The sequence below is a fragment of the Penicillium odoratum genome, assembly GCF_028828045.1.
Source record: "Penicillium odoratum strain IBT 22623 chromosome Unknown utg000006l_segment0_segment0, whole genome shotgun sequence".
Classification (NCBI taxonomy): domain Eukaryota; kingdom Fungi; phylum Ascomycota; class Eurotiomycetes; order Eurotiales; family Aspergillaceae; genus Penicillium; species Penicillium odoratum.
The window spans coordinates 177,190-199,683 of NW_026643148.1; the positions used below are offsets into that span (position 1 = coordinate 177,190).

General features: G+C 47.6%; 7 protein-coding genes across 7 annotated transcripts; 5 read left to right on the forward strand and 2 right to left on the reverse strand.

Moving 5' to 3' along the window:
- Positions 1-279: 279 nt before the first annotated feature.
- On the forward strand, positions 280-7,494 carry N7520_008512 (uncharacterized protein; the record flags this gene model as incomplete). The annotated part of the gene is made up of 1 exon (XM_057142446.1): positions 280-7,494. One exon carries the CDS (start codon positions 280-282, stop codon positions 7,492-7,494), a length of 7,215 nt encoding a protein of 2,404 aa, XP_056991734.1.
- Positions 7,495-8,440: 946 nt separating this feature from the next.
- On the forward strand, positions 8,441-9,593 carry N7520_008513 (uncharacterized protein; the record flags this gene model as incomplete). Its single annotated transcript, XM_057142447.1, has 4 exons — positions 8,441-8,483; positions 8,536-8,741; positions 8,792-9,269; positions 9,346-9,593. The coding sequence occupies 4 exons, from the start codon at positions 8,441-8,443 to the stop codon at positions 9,591-9,593; spliced, it is 975 nt and encodes a 324-aa protein (XP_056991735.1).
- A 783-nt stretch (positions 9,594-10,376) lies between these two features.
- Positions 10,377-11,828, forward strand: N7520_008514 (uncharacterized protein; the record flags this gene model as incomplete). The annotated part of the gene is made up of 4 exons (XM_057142448.1): positions 10,377-10,541; positions 10,616-10,751; positions 10,807-10,936; positions 10,976-11,828. The coding sequence occupies 4 exons, from the start codon at positions 10,377-10,379 to the stop codon at positions 11,826-11,828; spliced, it is 1,284 nt and encodes a 427-aa protein (XP_056991736.1).
- Positions 11,829-13,123: 1,295 nt separating this feature from the next.
- N7520_008515 (class I SAM-dependent methyltransferase) lies at positions 13,124-13,990 on the reverse strand (the record flags this gene model as incomplete). The annotated part of the gene is made up of 1 exon (XM_057142449.1): positions 13,124-13,990. One exon carries the CDS (start codon positions 13,988-13,990, stop codon positions 13,124-13,126), a length of 867 nt encoding a protein of 288 aa, XP_056991737.1.
- Positions 13,991-14,744: 754 nt separating this feature from the next.
- Positions 14,745-15,812, forward strand: N7520_008516 (uncharacterized protein; the record flags this gene model as incomplete). Its single annotated transcript, XM_057142450.1, has 3 exons — positions 14,745-14,967; positions 15,041-15,174; positions 15,234-15,812. 3 exons carry the CDS (start codon positions 14,745-14,747, stop codon positions 15,810-15,812), a joined length of 936 nt encoding a protein of 311 aa, XP_056991738.1.
- A 367-nt stretch (positions 15,813-16,179) lies between these two features.
- N7520_008517 (phytanoyl-CoA dioxygenase family protein) lies at positions 16,180-17,232 on the reverse strand (the record flags this gene model as incomplete). Its single annotated transcript, XM_057142451.1, has 3 exons — positions 16,180-16,779; positions 16,830-16,963; positions 17,022-17,232. The coding sequence occupies 3 exons, from the start codon at positions 17,230-17,232 to the stop codon at positions 16,180-16,182; spliced, it is 945 nt and encodes a 314-aa protein (XP_056991739.1).
- Positions 17,233-17,901: 669 nt separating this feature from the next.
- N7520_008518 (non-ribosomal peptide synthetase) lies at positions 17,902-21,903 on the forward strand (the record flags this gene model as incomplete). The annotated part of the gene is made up of 2 exons (XM_057142452.1): positions 17,902-17,967; positions 18,016-21,903. 2 exons carry the CDS (start codon positions 17,902-17,904, stop codon positions 21,901-21,903), a joined length of 3,954 nt encoding a protein of 1,317 aa, XP_056991740.1.
- Between the last annotated feature and the right edge of the window lie 591 nt (positions 21,904-22,494).

Genomic DNA, 22,494 nt, shown 5'->3' on the forward strand with positions numbered 1-22,494 from the left:
CTCCCCTCACTTCCAAGGCCCAATATTGATGCACGAAGTGGGTACATGACACACCAACGAGGGAATTCAATAAACCACTGGAATTCTTAGTGCCGAGATTTCCCTTACGCGCAGACTGCAAGGGTTGGAGGCTGGCCTCTAGTGTTTCTCACCTTGGCCCAAATAAGACAAGAAGAACACTTAATGTACTCCCCAGGCCAGCGACATGTCATGGGTCTCTCTTACATGACCACAGCCATTTATTAATGAGCCTCCATCTTTTTTCGTACTCCTGCAAAGATGCCTTTGGCGAAGGTCAACCCCAAACAGCCAGAAGCAGAACCTAGAACCTCAGTGCTGCGGACTTCGATACTTAGTCCCTTCACTACCCTTCATGATCCTCTTCAGGTTCACCGGACCGTCGCCGTCACAGAACCAATATGCATTCAGAACTCCAACCTAGACAGCAGTCTCTTGACATTGGCATGGGCTGTTCTTGTTGCCTCTTATTCTGCATCTAGCACAATAACACTTGAAACAAACTTTCAGCACCCCGATGAATCAACAGCAGCAGCAGGTCTCATCGAATTAGAGCTGAATCCCATTCTGGGAATACAGGAGACATCGGTTGCAATCGCAGAAAGATTGAAGGATACTTATAGCCGGGGAGATATCTCAGTTCTTGATGGAGACACAAACAAAAGCATACAAGGGCTTCACGTTTCCATGGTTTCAACGTGGAGTTCCTCGACGGATGACGAAAGCGCCAGTGGTGATGAAGGCCATCAATTGCACTCCCTCCATGAGCACGAGATCCTACTCTTGATCGTTGAATCTATATCACGGGAACATGTATCTTGCCGCATTCAGTATGCGGAAGCGGTGGGTTTTAAGGAGGCTGCCTCACGCTTCGCATATCAGTTCCGTCATGTCGTCCGTCAGATCACGTTGGAGACTCCCGATCTGCAATTGCAGCAGCTGGACATGGTTTCACAGGTTGACAAAACCACCCTCGACAAGTGGAATTCGCAGACCAAGACGTCGATAAAGGAATGTTGCCATCGTCTTGTCACAGCCCAAGCGGAGAAGCAGCCATCTGCCATCGCTATATCATCCTGGGATGGTGAATTAACTTATGCTGAGCTTGACTCTCTGGCAGGAAAGCTGTCCGACGTCCTTCGCGCCAATGGAGTACGTCCAGGAATGATCATCCCACTTTTGTTTGAGAAGTCAAAATGGATGGTGATCTCCATGTTAGGAGTCCTTAAGGCTGGTGGTACATGTGTCAGTCTGTGCGCTGATTATCCAGAGTCTTACGTTCAAGCAATTATCAAAAAGTCTGGTGCAACTGGAGTTTTATGCTCTCAAGCGCAAAGCCAAAGATTTGACCATGGCGAGCATTCTTGCTGGGTATTGCCTGAAATTCTGGAAGCATCGGTTTGTTTTGAACACAATCCCGTTCATACAGACCCCTCCGGCGTCGCTCACGTTATCTTTACTTCCGGAAGCACTGGGGAACCCAAGGGTGTGTTAATAACCCATGAGGCTATCGCTACGGCTACCCACTATCAAAGCCACGCCCTAAATGTGGACCCACGCTCTCGGATCCTACAGTTCTCCTCTTACGCTTTTGATATGAGTGTTTTGGAGACATGGTATGCATTGACGCGTGGCGGCTGTTTATGTATTCCGTCGGAGACTGATCGTCTCTGGGAATTGCCGTCCTTCATTCAGAAGCATCGCGCCTCATGGGCATTCTTTACCCCGACCCTTCTACGCAATTATACACCGAAGGATTTGATTAATCTGGAGACGATCGTCCTTGGAGGAGAACCTGTGACTCAGGACTTGGTGATGCAGTGGAACAACCACGCCCGTCTGTTCAACTTGTGGGGCCCCTCGGAAGGTTGTGGCGGTGCAAGCATCGAGATTCTTCCCGACACCTGGATTCCAGGAACCTTTGGGAGCAGTTCATGCTGTTATTTGTGGATTGTGCAACCGGACAATGTGGAACGCTTGGTGGCTGTCGGAGCAGTTGGGGAGATTATCATTGAAGGGACTGCTGTGGCTCAAGGCTATCTCAACGATCCGATACAGACCAGTGCGCTTTTCATACAACCTCCTGAATGGCGCAATACCTTCAGTTCGCCCATAATTGGACAGTTCTACAAAACAGGCGATCTCGCCCAATACAATGCTGATGGATCCATCCGTTATTTATCGCGCAAAGACACTATGGTCAAGATCAACGGGCAGCGAGTTGACATGGACCAAGTCGAGATTGCCCTCCGCCGCTTGGAGCCCGATTGCCAGATTGCTGTTGATGCTGTGTTACTACCTGGTCGCAGCGATAGATCTGATCCGGTACTCTTGGCATTTATTGAACACGCTGTGGGCGTTGAATTTGACCTTGACAAAGTGCAATGGCCCATTCAGATACCCCGATCTTTCCACATTGAGGCTTCCCAGCTCCTAAACCGGCTTGCAAAGTCTCTCCCCCGATTCATGGTTCCTTTGTTCCTCATTCCCGTCACTCAGATGCCAATTGGGACTACGGGGAAAGTGGATAAAAAAAAGCTGCGCAAGACCGTCGGAGGTATGTCTCACACTGAGCTGGTTACGAGATTATATCCCAAAAGCGGTCTTTTGACACCAGCTGAGCAATCTTCATGCCCGCCCCAGACTAAAGTGGAGCAGGTTCTTCAGGACAGTGTGGCGAACGTCTTGAATATACAAATATTGGCCGTTGATTTAGATCGATCCTTCCGGGAGCTGGGCGGCGATTCTGTCTCAGCCATACAGGTTACGCGGCACTTGGCGACAAATGGCCAATTTTTTCACTGGGAAGGGCTTCTTGATGCTGAGAGATCGTTGAGAAGCCTTGGCGCCTCAATTCAACCCGTTAAACGCCCCCATAAGTCTCTAGTTGAACCATTCTCGCTCATGCAACCTTCCGATGACATTACGGCTCTGCGTCAAATCGCTGCACTGCAGTGCTTGGTCCCCGAAACCGATATTGAGGATATTTATCCCTGCACGCCGATCCAGGAAAGCCTTTTCTCGATTACCTCCGGCCTGGGCACCGATGCATATATCGACAGGTTTATTTTCCATCCGCCACCGGGAACATCTCAAGATATGAACAAATTGAAGCGAGCCTTGCATCTGGCAGTGAATCAACTCCCGATTCTGCGTACAAGGATGGTTCAATCTTCGGGTGCTCATAATTATCAGGTCGTGGTCAAGCAGTCAATCAATTGGCGACAATACTCAAGCATCGCTCAATTTACGTCGACTGACTCGGCACGCGAGATGATTCTTGGGATGCCTTTGGTCAGCCTTGGGAGCATTAAAAGTGAATCGCAGTCTGAAAAATTTGCCGTGACTCTTCATCACGCGACATATGATGGCTGGACACTTTCACTACTCCTTCGACTTGTTGAACAGGCCTACCATGGGTCATCAGGAGTTGAACATATCCCATTCTCTTCATTCGTTCATCATATCCAGCAAAAATGCGACCCTTCAGCTACGGCAAAATTCTGGCGCGATGAGCTCGCCGATGTTGAACCTTCTGCCTTTCCCCATTACCCAACACCAGACTACGTTCCACGTGCAGAAACTACAATTCGTCGATCCATTCATCTACCGTCTTCAGATGGCGCTTTTAGCCCGACGGTGCGTCTACGACTCGCATGGGCAATCTTGCTCTCATTGTATAGCGGCGCAGAGGACGTTGTATTCGGCAATGTCGTTGACGGACGTCGAGGGGACTTCCCTGGAATAGAGGCTGTAGCCGGGCCTACAATATCCACCATTCCTGTCCGGTGCCACTTAAATCATAATTCCAGCGTTCGAGACACGCTGTCACAGCTTGAAGATGCACGATCTCGATCTATACCATTTGAGCAGACTGGTCTGCAGCACATTGCTCGTGCGGGAGAGGATGCTGCGGTTGCATGCCGGTTCCGGACCCTCCTCGTGGTGCAGTCCAATACCGAGGGCGTTGAGTGTCCCCCTGTTCTGGGCCGCGTAGAGACAATACTAGGTGGCATGCAAGGATTCCCAGGTTATGGGCTTATACTTGTTTGTGAGCCTAAGTCTGGAACCTGGTCTCTGGAGCTTCTTGTTGATACAAATCTCATATCCATGCGTCGGGCGGAAGGAATTCTAGGTCAACTTGCCCATTTGGTATGCCAGCTAACGCGGAGTGACTGTTTGATTGGCGATTTGGATCTACTTTGCGAAGAGGACCGGAGTCAATTAACAAAATGGCAGACAGTTGCTCCAATTCAGCCAGAGTGCTCCATTCACGCCTTATTCGCCCAAGCTGTTGCAAAATGGCCTGAATCCTTGGCAGTGACAACATGGGATGACTTAAATTTGACTTACACACAACTTGATGATCTCACCTCTTCAATGGCAAGTGACTCGAATTTTGAAAGCCCCACTGATGCACACACAACGATATGTGTACTTCTTCCGCGTTCTCATTGGGCCCTTGTTGCGATGCTAGCTGCCATAAAATCCGGAAACCCATTTGTCATGCTGGATTTGGAACAATCGTCAGCGCACCACGAGAAGATCTGTCAACGAGTCAAGGCTGGTCTTGTTATCACAATTGAAGAATTGGCAGATCGGGCCAGCGGGCTTTGTGGCTCAATGTTTTTTATCGACACTTACACCCCGCAGACCACGAGTGCCGCCTTTGGTATTAAGACGACTCCAAAGGACATCGCATACACTGTGTTCACATCAGGATCTACTGGTGAACCTAAAGGAGTTGTTATTGAGCATGGACAATTTGCTGCTGCCGCCGTTGCGCAACAGAAAAGCTTACACATCCACAATCAATCTCGTGTGCTCCATCTTTCCTCCTATGCCTTTGACTCGTTTGCTGTCGAAGTCCTCACCACACTTTGCGCGGGAGGCTGCGTGTGTATTCCGTCAGAGGAAGAGTGCCGCACCGGCATCGTGGCCGCAGTGCAGCGGTTTCAGGCAACCTGGATGGTCATCACCCCATCGATGCTCCGTCTCGTGAATCCGCGGGAGGTGATGAGCCTGAAGACTGTAGTTGCGGTTGGAGAATCCATGCTTCCTGACCAGGCCGAGGATTGGTCGTCTCGAGTGCAGCTTCTGTGTGGCTATGGTCCAACTGAGTGTTGTACAGGCGCCTCGGCTCAGCCGGTTGACTGTCAACACGTGGACGTTAGAAACATTGGAAACGGTATGGGTGCACATCTTTGGCTGGTTCATCAGAAAAACCATAACATCCTCGTTCCACTGGGTGCAGTCGGTGAGGTCGTCATTCAGGGTCCGATCGTGGGTAGGGAATACTTGGACAATCCTAGCAAAACCCAAGAAGTCTTCCTGGATACCACCAACTGGGCTTCAGAACTTGGTCTAGCGTCTCATGGTAGATTCTACAAAACCGGCGACCTTGGCAGATATAACGCAGATGGGTCGGTAAGCTTCCTCGGGCGAGATAGCCAACATATCAAGCTTCGTGGGCAGCGATTGGATTTATCTCTCGTGGAGCACCATCTGCAGTTAGCATTTGGCGGTGGTTTTACAGTAATAGCGACCTTGGTCACGCCCGAGGCCTCCAAAGGCCATCCTTTGCTGGCCGCCATGGTCTATTTGGGCAAGGACAAGGACTCCAGCACAGATGAACAATACACTACTCCTTTTTGCCAGCACTCCCCTTTTTTTGCCTCTCGACTGTTGCATGTCCGAAGAGTCTTACAGGAAACATTACCTCCCGTGATGGTACCGTCGCTCTTCCTCCAACTTTGCAAGCTTCCACTGCTTGTATCCGGCAAGGTCAATCGTCCAGCCCTCAAACGCATTGCAGAGGCAATTCCCGCACATGAATTAGCTGTCCTAGAACAATCTTGCTCCCAGCTAGTGATTGAATCACTTGCTGAGCATGAGGTTGTCGCACATACTCTTTCGCGCTGGCTGAGTGAAATTGTCCGGAAACGCTTTCAAACTCCAGAGATGCAGTCCTCGATACGCGAGATTCTAGGGCGGAATGTAAGCCCGGCTCAACTAGGATTGGATTCTATTGACATGGTTTCATTGGTTCAATCAATCCAGCGAGAGTTCCACGTCACCATCCCGACTTCTGCACTCTTCCAAACCATGCCAACAGTCCGCGATATTGCCACCATGATTGCCTCATCCTCCACACAATGCGATCCCTCACTCAAAACCGCTCCAACAAACATTGCCCCCTGGTGGAAGGACTACCAACGGTTAGAGGTCGAGGTGGATAAACTTCTTCCTGGACCAAAGTCGATGTGTAGGGACACAAAGGACCCGGGAACCGTGCCGACAAAGCAGCCCCGTCACATTTTTCTCACTGGTAGCACGGGGTTTCTGGGAACAAGGATTCTTCAGTCACTTGTGGGAAATCCTGAGGTTCACTCAATCACTCTTCTTGTGCGCGGTCCCACTGTTGAAGTGGCATTAGCCCGTATCGTCCGTGCCGCGAGCCAGGCTAATTGGTGGAGACGAGAGTATCGCCGTGTGATCCAAGTCTGGCTTGGAGATCTGTCAAAGCGTAATTTGGGCCTATCCGATGAACATTATGAGATTTTATGCGGCGAGACATTTGACGCCATTGTCCACTGCGCCGCTACCGTCCATTGGCTCTACGACTATGAAGCCTTGCAAGCCAGTAACGTGCAGTCTACTTTCACATTGCTTGCGGCAATCTCCCGCCGACAATCTCCTGCTCGATTCACCTATGTATCTGCATTGCGACCAGGAGAGACTGGTGGGCCAACGGTCTCAGATGATATGAGGAGGATGCTCTCCGCAGAGGCCGGTTATAGTCAGACAAAGGTTGTTTCCGAGATGCTGATTGACCGCTTCATTCAGTCGCATGGGAACCAGGGCCATTCCTTCACAATCGTTCGCCCGGGACTGATGATGGGCCCTGCGGTAGATGGAGTAGCTAACCTTGATGATGTCATTTGGCGCACTGTTTCTGCAGCCCTTGACGTTCAGGGCTACAATGCGCAAGAGGACGACTCTTGGATATATATTTCTCCAGTAGACTGGGTTGCTAGTGTGGTAATTCATGCCACTTTCCACCGTGATACCATGAACCCTTCCAGAACGTCTTGTAACGCTTTCATCGTCTCTGTGGACGATGGACTTCGTGTCAAAGAATTCTGGAACGCAATCATGGAAGCAACATCGCGACAACTCACGCCTATGAGTGGTTCACAGTGGTTAGATCGAGTACAGGAAAGGGTTGTAGCAATGGGTAGCCACCATCCTCTCTCCACTGTCATTGAATTCGCCATTGCCACCTCCGGCTGCATTGGCTCTTCACTGCTGTCGCAACGTTGTGACCTTCAGCAAACCTGGTACTCAGCTCAAAGTATTCTATGGATGGCAGTTTTTCGTAATGTCGAGTATCTCACTTCGCTCAACTTCTGGGAGTCTGGTCAACAGGTGGTATTCCATGCGTCTGCTCCCAATCGGACGAATTTCTTAGTTTGATGAATTTAGTGGCACTGTGCGAATTATATTTCGGTTTTTTCCTAACATTAATATATATCAATCATTCTGACTACATAAGATGCCTTAAGCCCCATCTTTCCGTCCGTATTCGTTACAGTACAACTTTTCAATAGCTGTCTAACACTTGAAGTAAAAGTCAACAGTTTAAGTATACATATCTCGCGGATCAAGGCTCAGCAACATTATAGCACCACTGTCTTCTCGGATTTTCAGTGCCGAATATCAAGTGCAACCCAGCAACTGAACTCTCAGTCACAACGTAGCTAAATCGCATCAATCCCCTATTATACGTATGAACTATCTCACAATCCTCCGGGGGTCGAATTCAGCCAGACCACAAAGCCAAGGGGGCTAATTCTAGTTATAGGAAGCATGAGAATGGCCATATTTTACAGCCCTTTTTATCTTTGATCCGTTGCTTCCCCCTTCTCTCCAGCGCATAATAGCACCATATACATCGTTATCTCTTACCTAGCTGACCTAACGTACTTTGGGCATATAGGCCCTCCCTTAATAATCACTAGGTGGAGAAATTCATTCAAATCCAATAGCCAGTAAAGGTGGTATTAATGTACGGAGTGCTTCCGTAGCCATAGTTCTAAATTAAACGCGGTCGATGCTCTAACAGTCATGCCAATCACATGTGATACATGACACTTTCCTCCTACTTTGCAGCTTGTAGGTTGCAGATTGCAGATATATTATTTCCGTTAATCAAGTGGCGGTCAGTCCCGAAAATACACTACATATGATGCATCACATTGTGGCAGTTTGCATCTATCTTCTTTTAGTGACTTCCTACCTCTCGAAATACCAAGCGCATGTGTTTTCGTATTTCATACAATTTGGTGACCTGAGCAATACTCTAAGGTGAAACCTCGGATTTTACTATCGACGCAGTAGCGAAAGGAGGAAAACAAAAGCTATGGCGAAGGAAAGCAAGATTATTAGCATTATCGGAGCCACTGGTATGCAGCTAGCTTTTCTTCTTTATTCTCCATGTTACTGACTCTCGCTCAGGGGCTCAAGGTGGCTCTGTTGCTCGGTCCCTGGGGCAAAACTCGGATTTCGAGGTTCGATGTATTACTCGGGATGCAAGTTCGGTGGGAGCCAAGGGACTCATCAGTGAGGGGTTCAATATTATTGAAGTTAGTGGTGCAAAGGATGAGGAAATGAAACAGGCATTGGCAGGAAGCTGGGGTATATTCATCAACGTGAATACTCACGTAAGTCTTGTCAACAAGGAATGTTAACAAGCATCTAATCTATCTCCCAGGGGAAAGACTTTGATATTGCCGTTGCACTACAGACAAGAATCCTTTCCAGTGCCGCAGCTGCTGGAGTGAAACATGTTGTCTTCAGCTCAGCACCTGACGCGCGAAAACTGACTGCAGGCCAAGCGCCAGTCCCTACTTTGGATGTAAAGGCTCAGGCAGCGGAATGGGGCAATGCCTGCCCCGTTTTTGAGACCTTCACGCCAGTTATGCTTTCATGGTATCTCGAAAACTTCGAAGATTCTTTCCTTGCTGAGCTTTTGGGGGGCTTCCCCATCCACCAAGACCAGGACGGTTACCTCAGCTGTCGGGTCCCGCTATGGGGAGGCAGGGAACAGGTCCCATTTATCAGCGTCAAAGATGATTTGGGAGACCTGGTCCACGGCATATTCCTAAACCCCGTACGGTGGAATCGCGCTGTGATCCAGTGTCATGGAGAGCTGATGTCGTGGGCAGATATGGTACAGGCTTATGTATCGGGTACAGACTCCCTCCACTCTTCGTAGACTGTGACTTTGATTACAATGGACTAGGAAATAAGCTGATCTGATTATAGTTACGGGTAAAAAGGCTCGATTCCTGCCCTACATTCCCGCGGAAGAGATGCCAACCTTTGAGGGTGGTGGAATTCAAGATCTATTCGTCTATTCCCAGCTACGAGGGGGGGATTACTATGGCAACGGACCAAGTGAGACTCAAACTGCTAGTCAGCTTAAGCGAGATGCATGGAAGGCGAAGGGAAGAAATGGACGAGAGACTATGATGACTGTCAAGGAGTACTTTAAGCGCCTCAATGCATCCTAAGGGTTACAACAATCCATGCTTGTCAGCAATTTGAACTGGCAAGTGGTACCTAGGTATTAGAAATTCATCAATATGCTGTGTCTCACTTGAAATACACCTTCCCGTGCTTGTCCTATACCTCCATTATCTATAATGGTGCCTGTGATTAAGGACGAACTTGTGAAATATTATAACATGGATGGAACATAGATGAGTATGGAGGAGATATATAGGGGAATGTGGAAATATACACAAGTTTGGCCCTTCTGTCAATAAAGGGATCTGGGTATATATAGTGGCCTTATAGAGCGACATATTTGAATATTCAAGTTGACCTCATCCGCCATATTCTGGGCCTAACCAATACCCCGAATAGTAAATTGATTGTATTGTAGCCATCGGATTACAAATGACTGGCTTCTAAGAAGACGTAATCATATTCATTTGTAAGATGCAGAAACTATCTAAACTCACGTCCGCACACCGCTAGTTCACGAGAACTTTGCAATGTAGTCATGTCAGTGCTGTTTGATTTGCGCTACTCTATATCTTTCAGACCCAGTAGTTACTTACCGCTATTAGTGAGCTAAAAATAGCCGGAACCTTGCGTTTTAATTTATTTTTTTCGGCTTGCACCTAACACTAATGACCTTCCAATTATGCAGTCAAAACGTCAACCTTTATAAGATAAATGTATTTAAAGCCGGACTCACTGTTTAAGGGACCAGTCTTTTTCAAACACTCCCCGTTTTGATACTAAAATATTTCATCCCCCCATCATCAAGCCCCGGAGCCATCGCAAAAATGGATACCGACTCTCTCTTGAAAGCGCTGAGCCAGGCTGCTTCTTCCCCACATGTTCAAACAGACACCACGGATATTCAACGCCGGGATATTTACTATGCATGTCAAAAGCTCTCTACAAGTTTGGAGACCCCAATTGATCGGCTGATGAGAAGTTCATTTGATGTGAGTGCCCCAATTTGGATACAGTATCTAGCACATCAGTTCTCGGTTGCTCAACTAATCGATCGATAATTTAGTTTGTATCGCCTCTTATTCTCAGGGTAGCAATAGACCTTGGGATCTTTGATCTTTTCAACCAAGAGTGTCAATCCCACCGAGAATTTGATGTCTCCGAGATTGTCATCCACACAAAGAGTGGGGAGCCACTGATATGTAAACACGGATGTCCCCTGCCCAGTATTGGATCTTACTAATGTAAGATAAATAGCCCGGATCATGAGGTTTCTCATTACGATTCATATCATTGACGTGACAGACGATGGGAAGTGCAAAGCTAATAGCTTCACCAAGACCATTCGGCCGGGAACTGAGATCCATGCTCTGATCATAATGCTCAGGTACAACTTTTCCAATTCTGCCATTTAATTCAGTCACAGTACTATACTAAAATCAGTTGATGAGGATAGTGGCTTGTTTATCCCACTCCTCGGCAGGCTCCCCGAATATCTGAAACACAATGGACACACAGTCCCAGAAAATCCCAAAAATGGAGTGTTCCAGTATGCTTATAACACTGAGTCGCATATTTATGATTGGTTCAATAAAAACAAACTGGAAGAGGACGCATTCCATCAAATGATGGCTAGCAGACCAAGCTCCCATGGGGGTATGTGGACAGACTATATCCCAGATAAATGGATCCTTGAGAAGTTCCCATCAGAAGTCCACTCTGATGAGATCACAATCGTTGATATGGGCGCCAGTTCTGGTAATGTTCTGGATGCCGTCAAGAGAAGGCTGCCCTCGGAAAGTGTGCGACTGATTCTGCAAGACCTCGAAGATGTGACCGAAGGGAAGCACCATGCTACATCTTTGTGCCAAACGAAGAAAGGTGCGCCTGAAAACATCGAAAAGATGAAGCACAACTTTTTTGATCCCCAGCCTGTCGAAGGTGCCAATATCTATATTCTGGCACGAGCGCTCCATAATTGGCCAGATAAAGAAGCCTTGATGATTTTACAGCACATTCAGGTCGCCATGAACCAACATTCAACTCTTCTTATCTATGACTGTGTGTTTCCAGACCGGCTAGAGGTTATATCCTATAACGATGTTGCCTCCGACATGGTCATGATGGCGGCACTTGCATCACTTGAACGCACCGAGGGACACATCAAAAAACTTCTCCATTCAGTTGGGCTTAAGGTGGTTAATGTCTGGCGCAGTCCACAAGATGATGATAAGCAAGCGATACTGGAGATTGTCCGAGAAGATCAGCCTTCCACATGATATTCATCACCTGCCTGGCACAGCGTATGTCTGACAGATACAATAATAATCGGTTTCGGCGAGATGTTACACAAATAGCTACTTGAATCACTTCTGTACCCCGGGGCCTTTTTAAATATTTGTGATCATAGACTTTCGTCTCTTTTGTCTTAGGACTTGCAACGCTCGATGGTCCATTTTCGGCATCAAACAGGTCTTTCAATCCCTTTACTTTCGGTGTTTCACTTGCATTAAAATCAGCCTTATCAATCAATGCAATTATGTTATTTGTTTTATCCTCTTTTTGATTCCGTTTTTCTCATTGATAGATCTCCGTGGCCATACGGGGTCACTGGTGTCATTGCCAATACGTCCTCCATCTACTGAAGGTGGAAAGCCCCTATGAGATTATATACTGCCGTTCAAGTCTATCTTCTCACGGTCAACTAAGTGTCTGTAGCGAAAGACTTGGGCAATTTTAGCAGTATTTTTGGATGATGTAGTAAAGCGCTTGCCTTAGTTTATAATGCTATAGGCATATCACCACAATTGTACCATCGATATAAATGCCTCGGTAAATATTCTTTGCTAGTTACTGACTTAGTCTTTAGAAGTCCTTCTTTTAATTTATCTTTAAGAAACAAATCTGTTCAGGGTAAGGTACATATTATATCAAACTACATAATATAGTGGGGAGACTCGGTCCCTGTACGAATTACCATACCATTACGGGTCACATTTCGTCATGTAAGGGAAACGGTCATATTAATACGAACTTAGCACTAGTTACAGAATACACACTTACACATCTCTCACTTTGACCTTTTGTCGAGGGATCCACTACTCTCCGAGGGCGACCTTCGGTCGTGGTGGGTTTTGCTGAGTATATCCGACTCGTGCGTCGTCAGAGCGTACAGCCAACGAGCGTTCCCCTCTTCAATAAGTAATGATAGCTAAGGCTATCGATAAAATGATTTAATCTTCGTATAACGTACTATATATGATACTCATCATACTATATTTTGTCTAGCTAGCATTTCTTTCTCCCATACGGACAGCGTGAGAGTAGTCAGATTGGCATGGTATTGGTAGCGAACTCGAATACCAAAGCAATAAAAAATAGAATTGATCCCCATTTCTGACCGATTTCTGACACTAGCCTTAGTAGTTGCTGTTAATTCGCCAATTGAATTGTTGTACTCGAACGTGATCAATACATCGTCAATATTCTCCCTATAGGCTTTACCTTTGGATTTTCATTCAAGACATAATCCCTATTAAATCGAAATTGCAATTTGACTCAATAAACACATGGACTACCTTCTTTTGAGAATATACATGGTTTCGTTGCTACTCGAACACGTCTCAACAAGGTCCAGCCCCGCCGCCGTAGCTGCCAGCAATAGTTCGCCATCCTGCCACACACGCCCACCCATTGAAGCCACGTCACTCTCAACGACACTTTCGATTCCCTTCGCGTCTGTCTTGATCACCTGCACGGGTAGATCCCAAAAGACGAGATTTCCCTCCCGGCGATAGCTCTCTTGGCCTTGGCGATATAAAATTCCCGGGAACAACACGCTACGAGTGTCCTGAGAGTAAGAACCCTCAAACATGCGCTCCTCCATTTTGGCCTGCTCATTCTTTCGTGAGTCGTCAAAAACATATCGGACAGAGATAAAGGCGCGGCCTGTATCGGGGCGCAAGACGCCAGCTGCCTCTACTAGGAACTGCTCTGCCTGCCCAGGCTCCATCAACATACTGATGCTACCGGCCGCAAATGTCATTAGGTCGACGTTAGGCAGGCCCTGGAATTCTTTGACTGCTGAAAGGCTCGTGGCAGAGCCCTGTACGTATTTGATGCAGTGCGACAAGGTTTTCGGGATCTTTGCGACCGCACGCTTAAGCATGTGAGCCGAGAAGTCCAATCCGATGAACTGTGTACGGTCTAAGGGTTCACCGCTTTGGACCAGGCTGTCTGCAAGCTGGGTGAAAACACGGCCGGTACCACAGCCGATATCAACGAAGACGAACTGGTCTTCTGATCCGCCCAAAGAACGTCTGGCGCGCATGTCCTTATAAGCGCCCAAGAAGATATTCGCGTCCTCGTTGAGCCAAGGAAAGAGATCATGGCCCAAATCGTAGAGCTCTGCCCAGTAGGCTGAATGGTATCCGTCTTTCATGGTGATTCAGGTGTTCAGGAAGAGTAGAATAGAGTGGTGTAGAAGGGACATCAAAGTAGCAGTTGATAGCTGAGATTGTGCTTGAATAAAATTGCGAGTCGTCGAAGCTGATGGGAACCACACCAAGATAACAAGGGTCAACTAGTTCGGTCAAGTTCTTGCAGATATCGTCGTGCATATTACCGACTGCAGAAGTGTGATGATGCACTGCTACACCGTATACCTAATCAGTCTTGGCAGATATACCCAGTTCCGATAGTCAAAGTCAGAGCAAATCCCCCCTTGCTATCTGCATGTGCATAGATTTATTAGCATGCACTGCACGTAGGTGAAGAACTCTTCAGCTGCAATGCACTCGATAATACTGATACATGAGGTGTCATAGAAGGTTAGCGAAAGCTGCAGTCAGTACCTTGCTTGCCGTAAACTTGAGCTTGAAATGATAGATGATCGATATTGAATTCTCACCAGGTCATCAAGTCTTGTTACAGTCTTGTTACAGTCTTATTACAGCCTTATGGTCCAGGCATCCCGGTGCCATGCAATTGCTTACTGTTTGTTCCCAATCAGGACTAGGTTCATGTTAACTTCATAGCAGAGAAGTGGAACTTGACCATCTGTCTCCTTATACTGTTCATCTTCCACTTCCGAGAGAATCCTGGGGCGTTCTTTCTAAGCCCGTGGAAAAAAAGAGTTTTTTGTCTTCATCCTCCGGTCCCTCTTAGACCTGCCTCCTTTATTATCACTTCTCAATATGGCTATTACCCCCAATCAACAGGATTCTGATCCGAGGGGAAAAGTCCCACTACTTGAGGTAGATGCTCGCGATGGTGATGTGGCAAACATCGTTGCAACGGCTATATCCCACATGAAAATCAGTGGTGGGTGTGTGGTCCGCAACCTCCTCCCCATTGAGACCGTAAAACAGATTGTGCAGGATTTTCAGCCGTACCTTGATGACCCCGAGACATTCCTGAGTGAGTTACTTTTCTGCTTTTTGCTGTGCTAGGTTGATGCCTTTACTAACTTTCAATTTTTTTCTCACTTAAGAGTTTCGCCCCGGGACCACATCAGCTACAGGACTGGCAGCCAAGTCAACCACCTTCTGTCATGAAGTGATCGGGAACGAAATCTGGCATGGTGTCATTGACTACTTCCTGACCTACACATATGGCCCTTACTGGGTAAGACGCTCAACTACATGGCTTTGAATGAATACCGATTAGCTGACTTTGAAGAGTAGATGGGTAATGAGCAGCATTCACACACGGGAAAACCACAAATGAGCTCGACAACGACCTTCAAGGTTGGCCCTGGCGGTGAAGGTCAAATGCTGCACCGTGATGACATATTGCACTATAACTGGCGAGGTGGAGCTCGCGAGTACGAGTTGGGTCGGGATGTCATGTCTGTCTTCTTTGTAGCTCTTTCCAAAACGACAGAAGCAAACGGGGCAACGCGCGTGATTCCGGGGTCCCACTTGTGGGACTACTCTCTTCCTCCTACAGAGGATCTTGCCATTCACGTGGAACTAGCCCCTGGAGACGCGTTCATGTCATTGGGTGGACTCTTTCACGCAGGTAGTGCTAATAGCACAACCAATGAGGATCGATTGATCGCAATTGTGTCGGGGATCCGGACTGAGCTACGCCAGGAGGAGAATGCGTATTTAACTTATACAAAAAAAGAGATTGAAAGGCTACCGCTGCATCTGCAGCGTTTCTTGGGCTACACCACCGGCGAGCCTCTTCTGGGGCATGTTGATATGCGGGACCCGGGGCATCTTTATAATTCCGCTGTTTCTTCCAAGCGAGTGATCTGATATTCGTGAACCGCATGAAAGTCTTTGGATAGCATAAACTATTTTTTTTCACCCCGGCAGCTTTTTCCACTCACTGCCCAAGAGTATTCAATTCTATGCATATCTCCGTTTCCACCGTTAGTAGCTCACGTAGAGTAACTGTAGTTAGTAGAATTCCAAGTCTTCATTGATTACAAGCTTCTATTCCATGCTTGTCAGTCTTTCACTTTAGGGGTAACATGCTCATTTTTCAAAGCCTTGAGTTTCTGCCACACTTAAGAAATAATTTCCATCCATGTTCATTGAACTGCCCTATACCACAACATAAAATCTCCTATGGTAGGTATGCTTTAATTTTTCTTCTCTCTCATATCGCCATACCACCAAGCTAAAGCAAATTCCATCCATCCAAGAATTCCTCAGCCTTCGCGTTGATGATCCGGAGGGGATCCTTCTTATCCACCCATCCACAATAGGGCTGGGTCAAGGTGTACCCCATGAAACGCTGCAGCCAAACTGGAAAATTGCGAACCTTATCCATATCATGCGCCAGGTACTGATTCTCCAGCTGTTTTAGATGAGCTCGAGCAGCAAAGCAAACAGCAACCATCCGGGTGTCCTCTGTAACATTTGAACCACCAGCATGGAGTGTACTGGAAAGCAGTAACAAAGAGTCTCCAGGCCGTAGTTCAGGCGTGACAAGACGAGGATCAGCGTGGTCAGGCAACACATCCTCATAGTTCCACAGATGACTGCCAGGTAGAACAACAGTCGCCCCATTATCGCGCGTTGTTGGTGTGAGGGCTGTAAGCATGGCCACGCCAAGGTCGCGGCCGAGCTTATACTCGCTAGCCCCGGACAACCAGTGCATACGGTCAATATCATCTCGATGAAGATCTTGGCCCTCACCATGCGGCCCGATACAGACGCAGAAGCTGGCATCCAGCTGGGGCTTACATTGACCCGAGACTAGCTGATTGGGAAGTACCTGAGTACCTTATATGAGCTTTATCTTGAACTCATTTGGGAAATGCCTACCTGACGCGGGTGTAACTCATTTGTAAGAAAGTGATCAATGACGGTATGAAAGACCGGATGTCCCACAATGTCGAGGGCAAACGTGTCTGATTTACTCAGCAATGCTGTGACTGTTTTTGAGGTAGGCGCGCAACCTGATACCTTATCAGCTCCATGCACAATATATATGATAGCAATTAAGAGCAGAAGGACCTGTGTAGTTGCCCGCATCAGCGATGTGTGGTCGGACATCCTCGATCACCTTCTCTGTGGTAATTGTATCGAACATATTTCGCACAACACAGGCTCCGGCTTTGGCCATGGCTGAGATGATCTCTGTTGCCAAAGAATCATTGTCGGTATGACTTTTTGCGTTCACATATGGAAGACTGATTGGCGGTGGCTCATTGTTGTTTCGTGTCATGGCTGATTTCTGAGATATGCAAAAAAAGGAAGATGTTGAAATGAATGGATTTTTTTAGCAATGATTGAAAGCAAAAGTTTAGTTTGAATGTCTCAGTAGTTTCAAAATTCTACATTGAGATAATTCTAGGCAAGGTGATCTCTACCGTACCTGGTGTTCGCAGTACTGTCACAACGAGGAACTAGTAAGTCAGTGATCGTCGAAAATGACGACGCTCTCGGATGTCGGTGAGAATTCAATATCGGAGCAGTCTTGGATGAATCATTCTTCACTCTCCTTACTCGGCTTGGCGTTAGATATTCATTATTTGGCGGTCAATGCCTTGCAGATGTGATATATCACCAATAATATTCTGCAATTAAGACACATGCATGATGCAATTGCGAGCACACCAGCGATGATTCCTGACGAAAGATTTTCAATCCCACCTATCAGCGGGCTTCATTAGGTTTGGAAAGAAGCCGGGATCCCGCAGAGTGGACAGTATCAAGATCAAGTGACAAAGAGTGTACTCGACATGCGAGAAGCCCCAAATTCTTCCAATTCGATTCTAGTTTGTATTTTATGCCTACCGTGGGAAATCAAGATGCTATAAATTACTGGCTGCTCGAATACTGAGAGCTCAAGAATTATACCGAGCACAACACAGCATCAAGACAGATAAACGCAATGACTATTGCGGAACAACAGCTCCAACTGCCTCTAGAGGCAGGGATGGGTAGTCCCAATTTAATGGTGAGTAAATTTGGAAAAATTGCCTGATACAGTACTGACATCAGTCAGTCTGCTGCCACGCCCTGTCAAGATTGCACTAGTCCCTTCGATCCTATTCTTGGACAGAAGAGAAAGGGAATCACGCTACCGATCCCAAAACGAATGGTTCAAGCAGAGCTTGTTCAAAATGTAATTCTTTCCTGGGCAGTGTTACAGGCACAGCATGAGGGACAAAACCAGGTCATGTTCAATGCTCACATCCCGGCGGACGTGTTCCTATCGGCGAGCAAGAAAATGGACGAAGATCTATCGCGTGAGTCGTCTGTTGTAGCTCTGGCTTTGGACTTGGAAATTCTGCCAGAAATGATCACTTCAGAAGCTTTGCTTTATCTTCAAGAGGAGATCAGGTTGTCGAGTCAAATGGAAGACGCAAAGCTCGAACGTTTCACATCTGCCAAGACGGTCCTTTGGCTAGATAATGGAAAGATTCCTATCAGCAAAGCTACCATAGTGGAACTGTGCAAACGTTATAACTTTCTGGTTCTATTTTCTTTCGGGGGTGATTCATGCCAACTCTGCGTTCTCCCCGGCACAATACCGAAATCCAACATCGACCCGTCGCGGATTGAGAATCAAATCGCCCATATATTTCAGAATATTCTTGATCAAGAAGATTTACCCATCCGTAACATCATGACGCTGAGCCCGTTGGATTGGAAGGAACTTCTAGATCGAAATGCAAAGGTCCCGTCACGAGTAGATGAATGTGTGCACGACGTTATTCGGCAACAGTGTCTCCAGCGACCGCGCGCACCGGCCGTTACCTCACACGAAGGACAGGTTACCTACCAGGAGCTTTTGAATCTCGCTTCCCGTGTAGCCAAAGCCTTGCAAGACCGAGGAGTTGGTCCGGAGACGTTTGTGCCACTGTGTTTCCCCAAGACCTATTGGGCAATGATATCAGTACTTGGCGTGATGATGGCCGGGGGGGCCTTTGTACTCCTAGAGACAGCTTATCCACTCCCACGTTTGATGGAAATATGCCAGACATTGGAGCCACGGGTCGTTCTCTGCATCAGAAGTACCTCTGATCTAGCTCAGCATTTGGCCCCAGATGTGCTGATACTAGACAACGAGGAAAGCCTGCCTTCGGACACAGAAGCAACCTCGTTTCACGCTCCTTCTGTGAGTCCATCAAATGCTATCTACGCAGCTTTCACATCTGGATCGACTGGGAGTCCAAAAGGTGTCGTCATTCAGCATCTCGCGTATTCTAGCGCAGCCCGGACTCATATCGAGAAATTTCACATGAATACACAGTCTCGAGTTCTGCAGTTTGCCTCATACGCATTTGATATAGCTCTGCTCAAGATACTCAGCACATTGATGGTTGGCGGCTGTTTGTGCGTACTGGGAGACGCGCAACGGACGGATTCGTTTGTGGAGTCGGCTCGGGCTATGCGTCCATCCCATGCCTTTTTAACCCCATCCTTTATCCGAACACTGACACCGGAGGATTTTAATCTAATCGGCATCCACACACTCGTTCTCATCGGCGAAAAGGTCACCTCTACGCACTTGATGTCCTGTCCCAAGGAGGTGCGGGTGATCAACGGGTATGGTCCGGCTGAATGTACGCCCATCACGACAATCTATCCCAATCTCCGAGAGGCTGCCGATCCATCAAATGTTGGCTGGTCACAGTGCTCTGCTTGTTGGATTGTTGATCCTCGGGATCATAATCGATTGGCCCCAATTGGGGCCATTGGAGAGCTGCTCATCGAGGGTTGGAATGTTGGACGAGGATACTTGAAAGACGTGGCTAAAACGGAGGCCGCATTTATCACCTCTCCCAAGTGGCTTGTTTCCATACGAGGTCCAGGTAACACGTTGCCTCTCTATAAAACAGGTGATTTGGTGCAACAACTACCGGACGGATCCCTATTGTGTGTCGGCAGAAAGGGAACCCAGGTGAAACTTCGTGGCCAGAGACTAGAGTTATCAGAAGTCGAAACGCATTGTCGACACCATTTTCCACAAGCTATTGAGCTCGTGGCTGATGTGACAAGCATTGATGGAAACTCTGAGAATGCCTTTCTCGTACTTGTGGTGGTGATACGGACCAAATTCAATCGCGACGATGTTATCCTACCACCAACCGATGACTTTGTCGAATTGGCACACTCAGCCAAGAAGGAACTCAAACGCACTCTCCCAAGCTACATGGTGCCGACCATCATTTTGCCCTCTGCGGGGCTCCCTAAGAACGTTAGCAAAAAGATGGATCGGCAGCAGCTGCGACGGTGTATCGCAAGACTATCGCAACATGAATTCAGGGGCTACCAATTGTTCACTTCATCGAGTTCAAGCTCTGGTATCCTCTATGGTATAGAAGGGACTTTGCAAGATATATGGTCCAGGGAGCTCCATATCGCACGGGAACTTATTGGACCAAACGACAATTTCTTCATCCTGGGTGGTAATTCCATCTCTGCCATGAGAGTGGCTTCAACCGCTCGATCCCATAACCTATCACTGGTGGCATCAGACCTTCTATCCTATCCCACATTATCATCTCTTGCCAGATATGCCAGTCCGGTCCAGGAAATCGTATTTGACAGAACACCATTTTCCCTGCTGAAGGCATCGGTTATTTGCCTGGATCATTTCTACGCCGAGCTACGTGCGAACGGTGTTATTCCCAATCGTGCCAAGGTCGTGGATGCAGCACCTTTGACTAATTATCAGGGCGAAATGCTGGACACCAATGGACTGGACAGCTTCATGTTCATCTATCATGGAACAGTAAATCAAGAAAGACTAAGAGAGGCGTGCCAGACAGTATGGAATCTTTATCCAATGCTCAGGACGGTGTTTGTTCCCATGGGGAATATATTTGTTCAAATTGTTATTTCCGATGTTGACCTTCCCTTCCACACTATCGAGACAAACGAGGATGTGGAATCGGTGACCAAATCCCACGCCAAGGAATTATGTCAACGATCCTCTCTTGGGCATCTTGGTGTATCATTCACCCTTGTATCAGCCCCGGATCGTGTGCAGCATGGATTTATTATCACACTATCCCACCTTCAGTATGATGGCATCTCGATGCACTTTATCGCCAACGATATCTCAATGGCCTATTGTGGACAGACCCCAGCTCCTCGCCTGAATTATATCGACTACCTGTATTTCCGCGCCCAGTATCGTCTCGATCATGCTTTCTCATCTTGGAAGGAATATCTACAAGACGCGCCAGTCAACCGCCTTCTCGAGAAATATCATGTGGAGGACCCCAATCCTCCAATGGGCATGGCATGGTGCCCCACTCAGCAGGAGACTATTCGCATACCTTCCTACTCAAAGGAGCTCACCCTGGCCACACTAGTTCGTGCAGCGTGGTCTATTGCTCTGGGTGAACGCTACCGGGAATCGGACATTTTGTTTCAACAAACAGTCCATGGCCGGGATTCTCCTCTCACCAATGTGGACCAGATTTTCGGCCCATGCATCAACAAGATCCCATTCCGCATCATTATCGATCCAAGCAAGACCGTACAGCAATTTCTTACTGAGGTACAGGATCAGCAAGCCAAGGCTCTACGATACGACTATTTAGACATGCCCGACATCCTCCAGCGGTGTACATCATGGCCAGCAGATACCCGCATGGCGTGGCATTTGCTGCATCAAAATTTCGATGCGGCATGGAAGTGTCCTTTAGACGGCGTGGATGCTCAAGGACAGGAGATCTTTGATGGCCATCCTCCCAAGTCTGAGTCTGGCCTAGGTATCTGCACGGTGGAGGGAAACAGCCTGCATCTGGTGGTGGTCGAGATTAGTACGCCAGACAATGTGGGTCCACCTCGAGCGTTAGTGCGGCGGTGGGCGAAGCTGGTGGACGTGCTCTCCGTCTCTTTGCATATTCCGCTGCAGAAATTGGTCTCGATTTGATTTGGAAGGTTTGGAAGTCTACGGAAGTAATCGATCTACACGAATTATCCCAATCTTACGTTCATTTTTTAGAACATTTGATCAACAACGTAGATTCTAGACCGACGCAATTGCAAGGACACATCACATTGATCTTTGAATATTCCCAATTAGGCATCGGGTTCTTGATGATATATCATATTTATTGTGCTGGTGATGCACGCAAGTGATCGGCGGTAGCTATTGAAGCTTCACATGCATGCATGTGTATACAGCATTCCAGCCACGATAATGATTTTCGTGCAACGCAACCTCCCGTGGAGTCTATCTCACTGCAGATAGCTTTTCTAATACATCCGGCTTTGTATGCGCGAACTCATGGTCTCCACCTCTGTAAGTACGTATTCGTACTAATCAATGGACGGGTGTCGGTGTGACTAAGTGCAGATCCACGTCACAATACAAGATGCTTTCTTACTGCGTCTGGAATCATGCGTATCTCTCACTTAGTATCGCTGATTACACAAGGGCTCCATGCGAAATATGCTCGCGCAGATGCGGGAACACAAACCGATACCCTTACGTCCCTGGACGCGCGACTATCGGCATAGA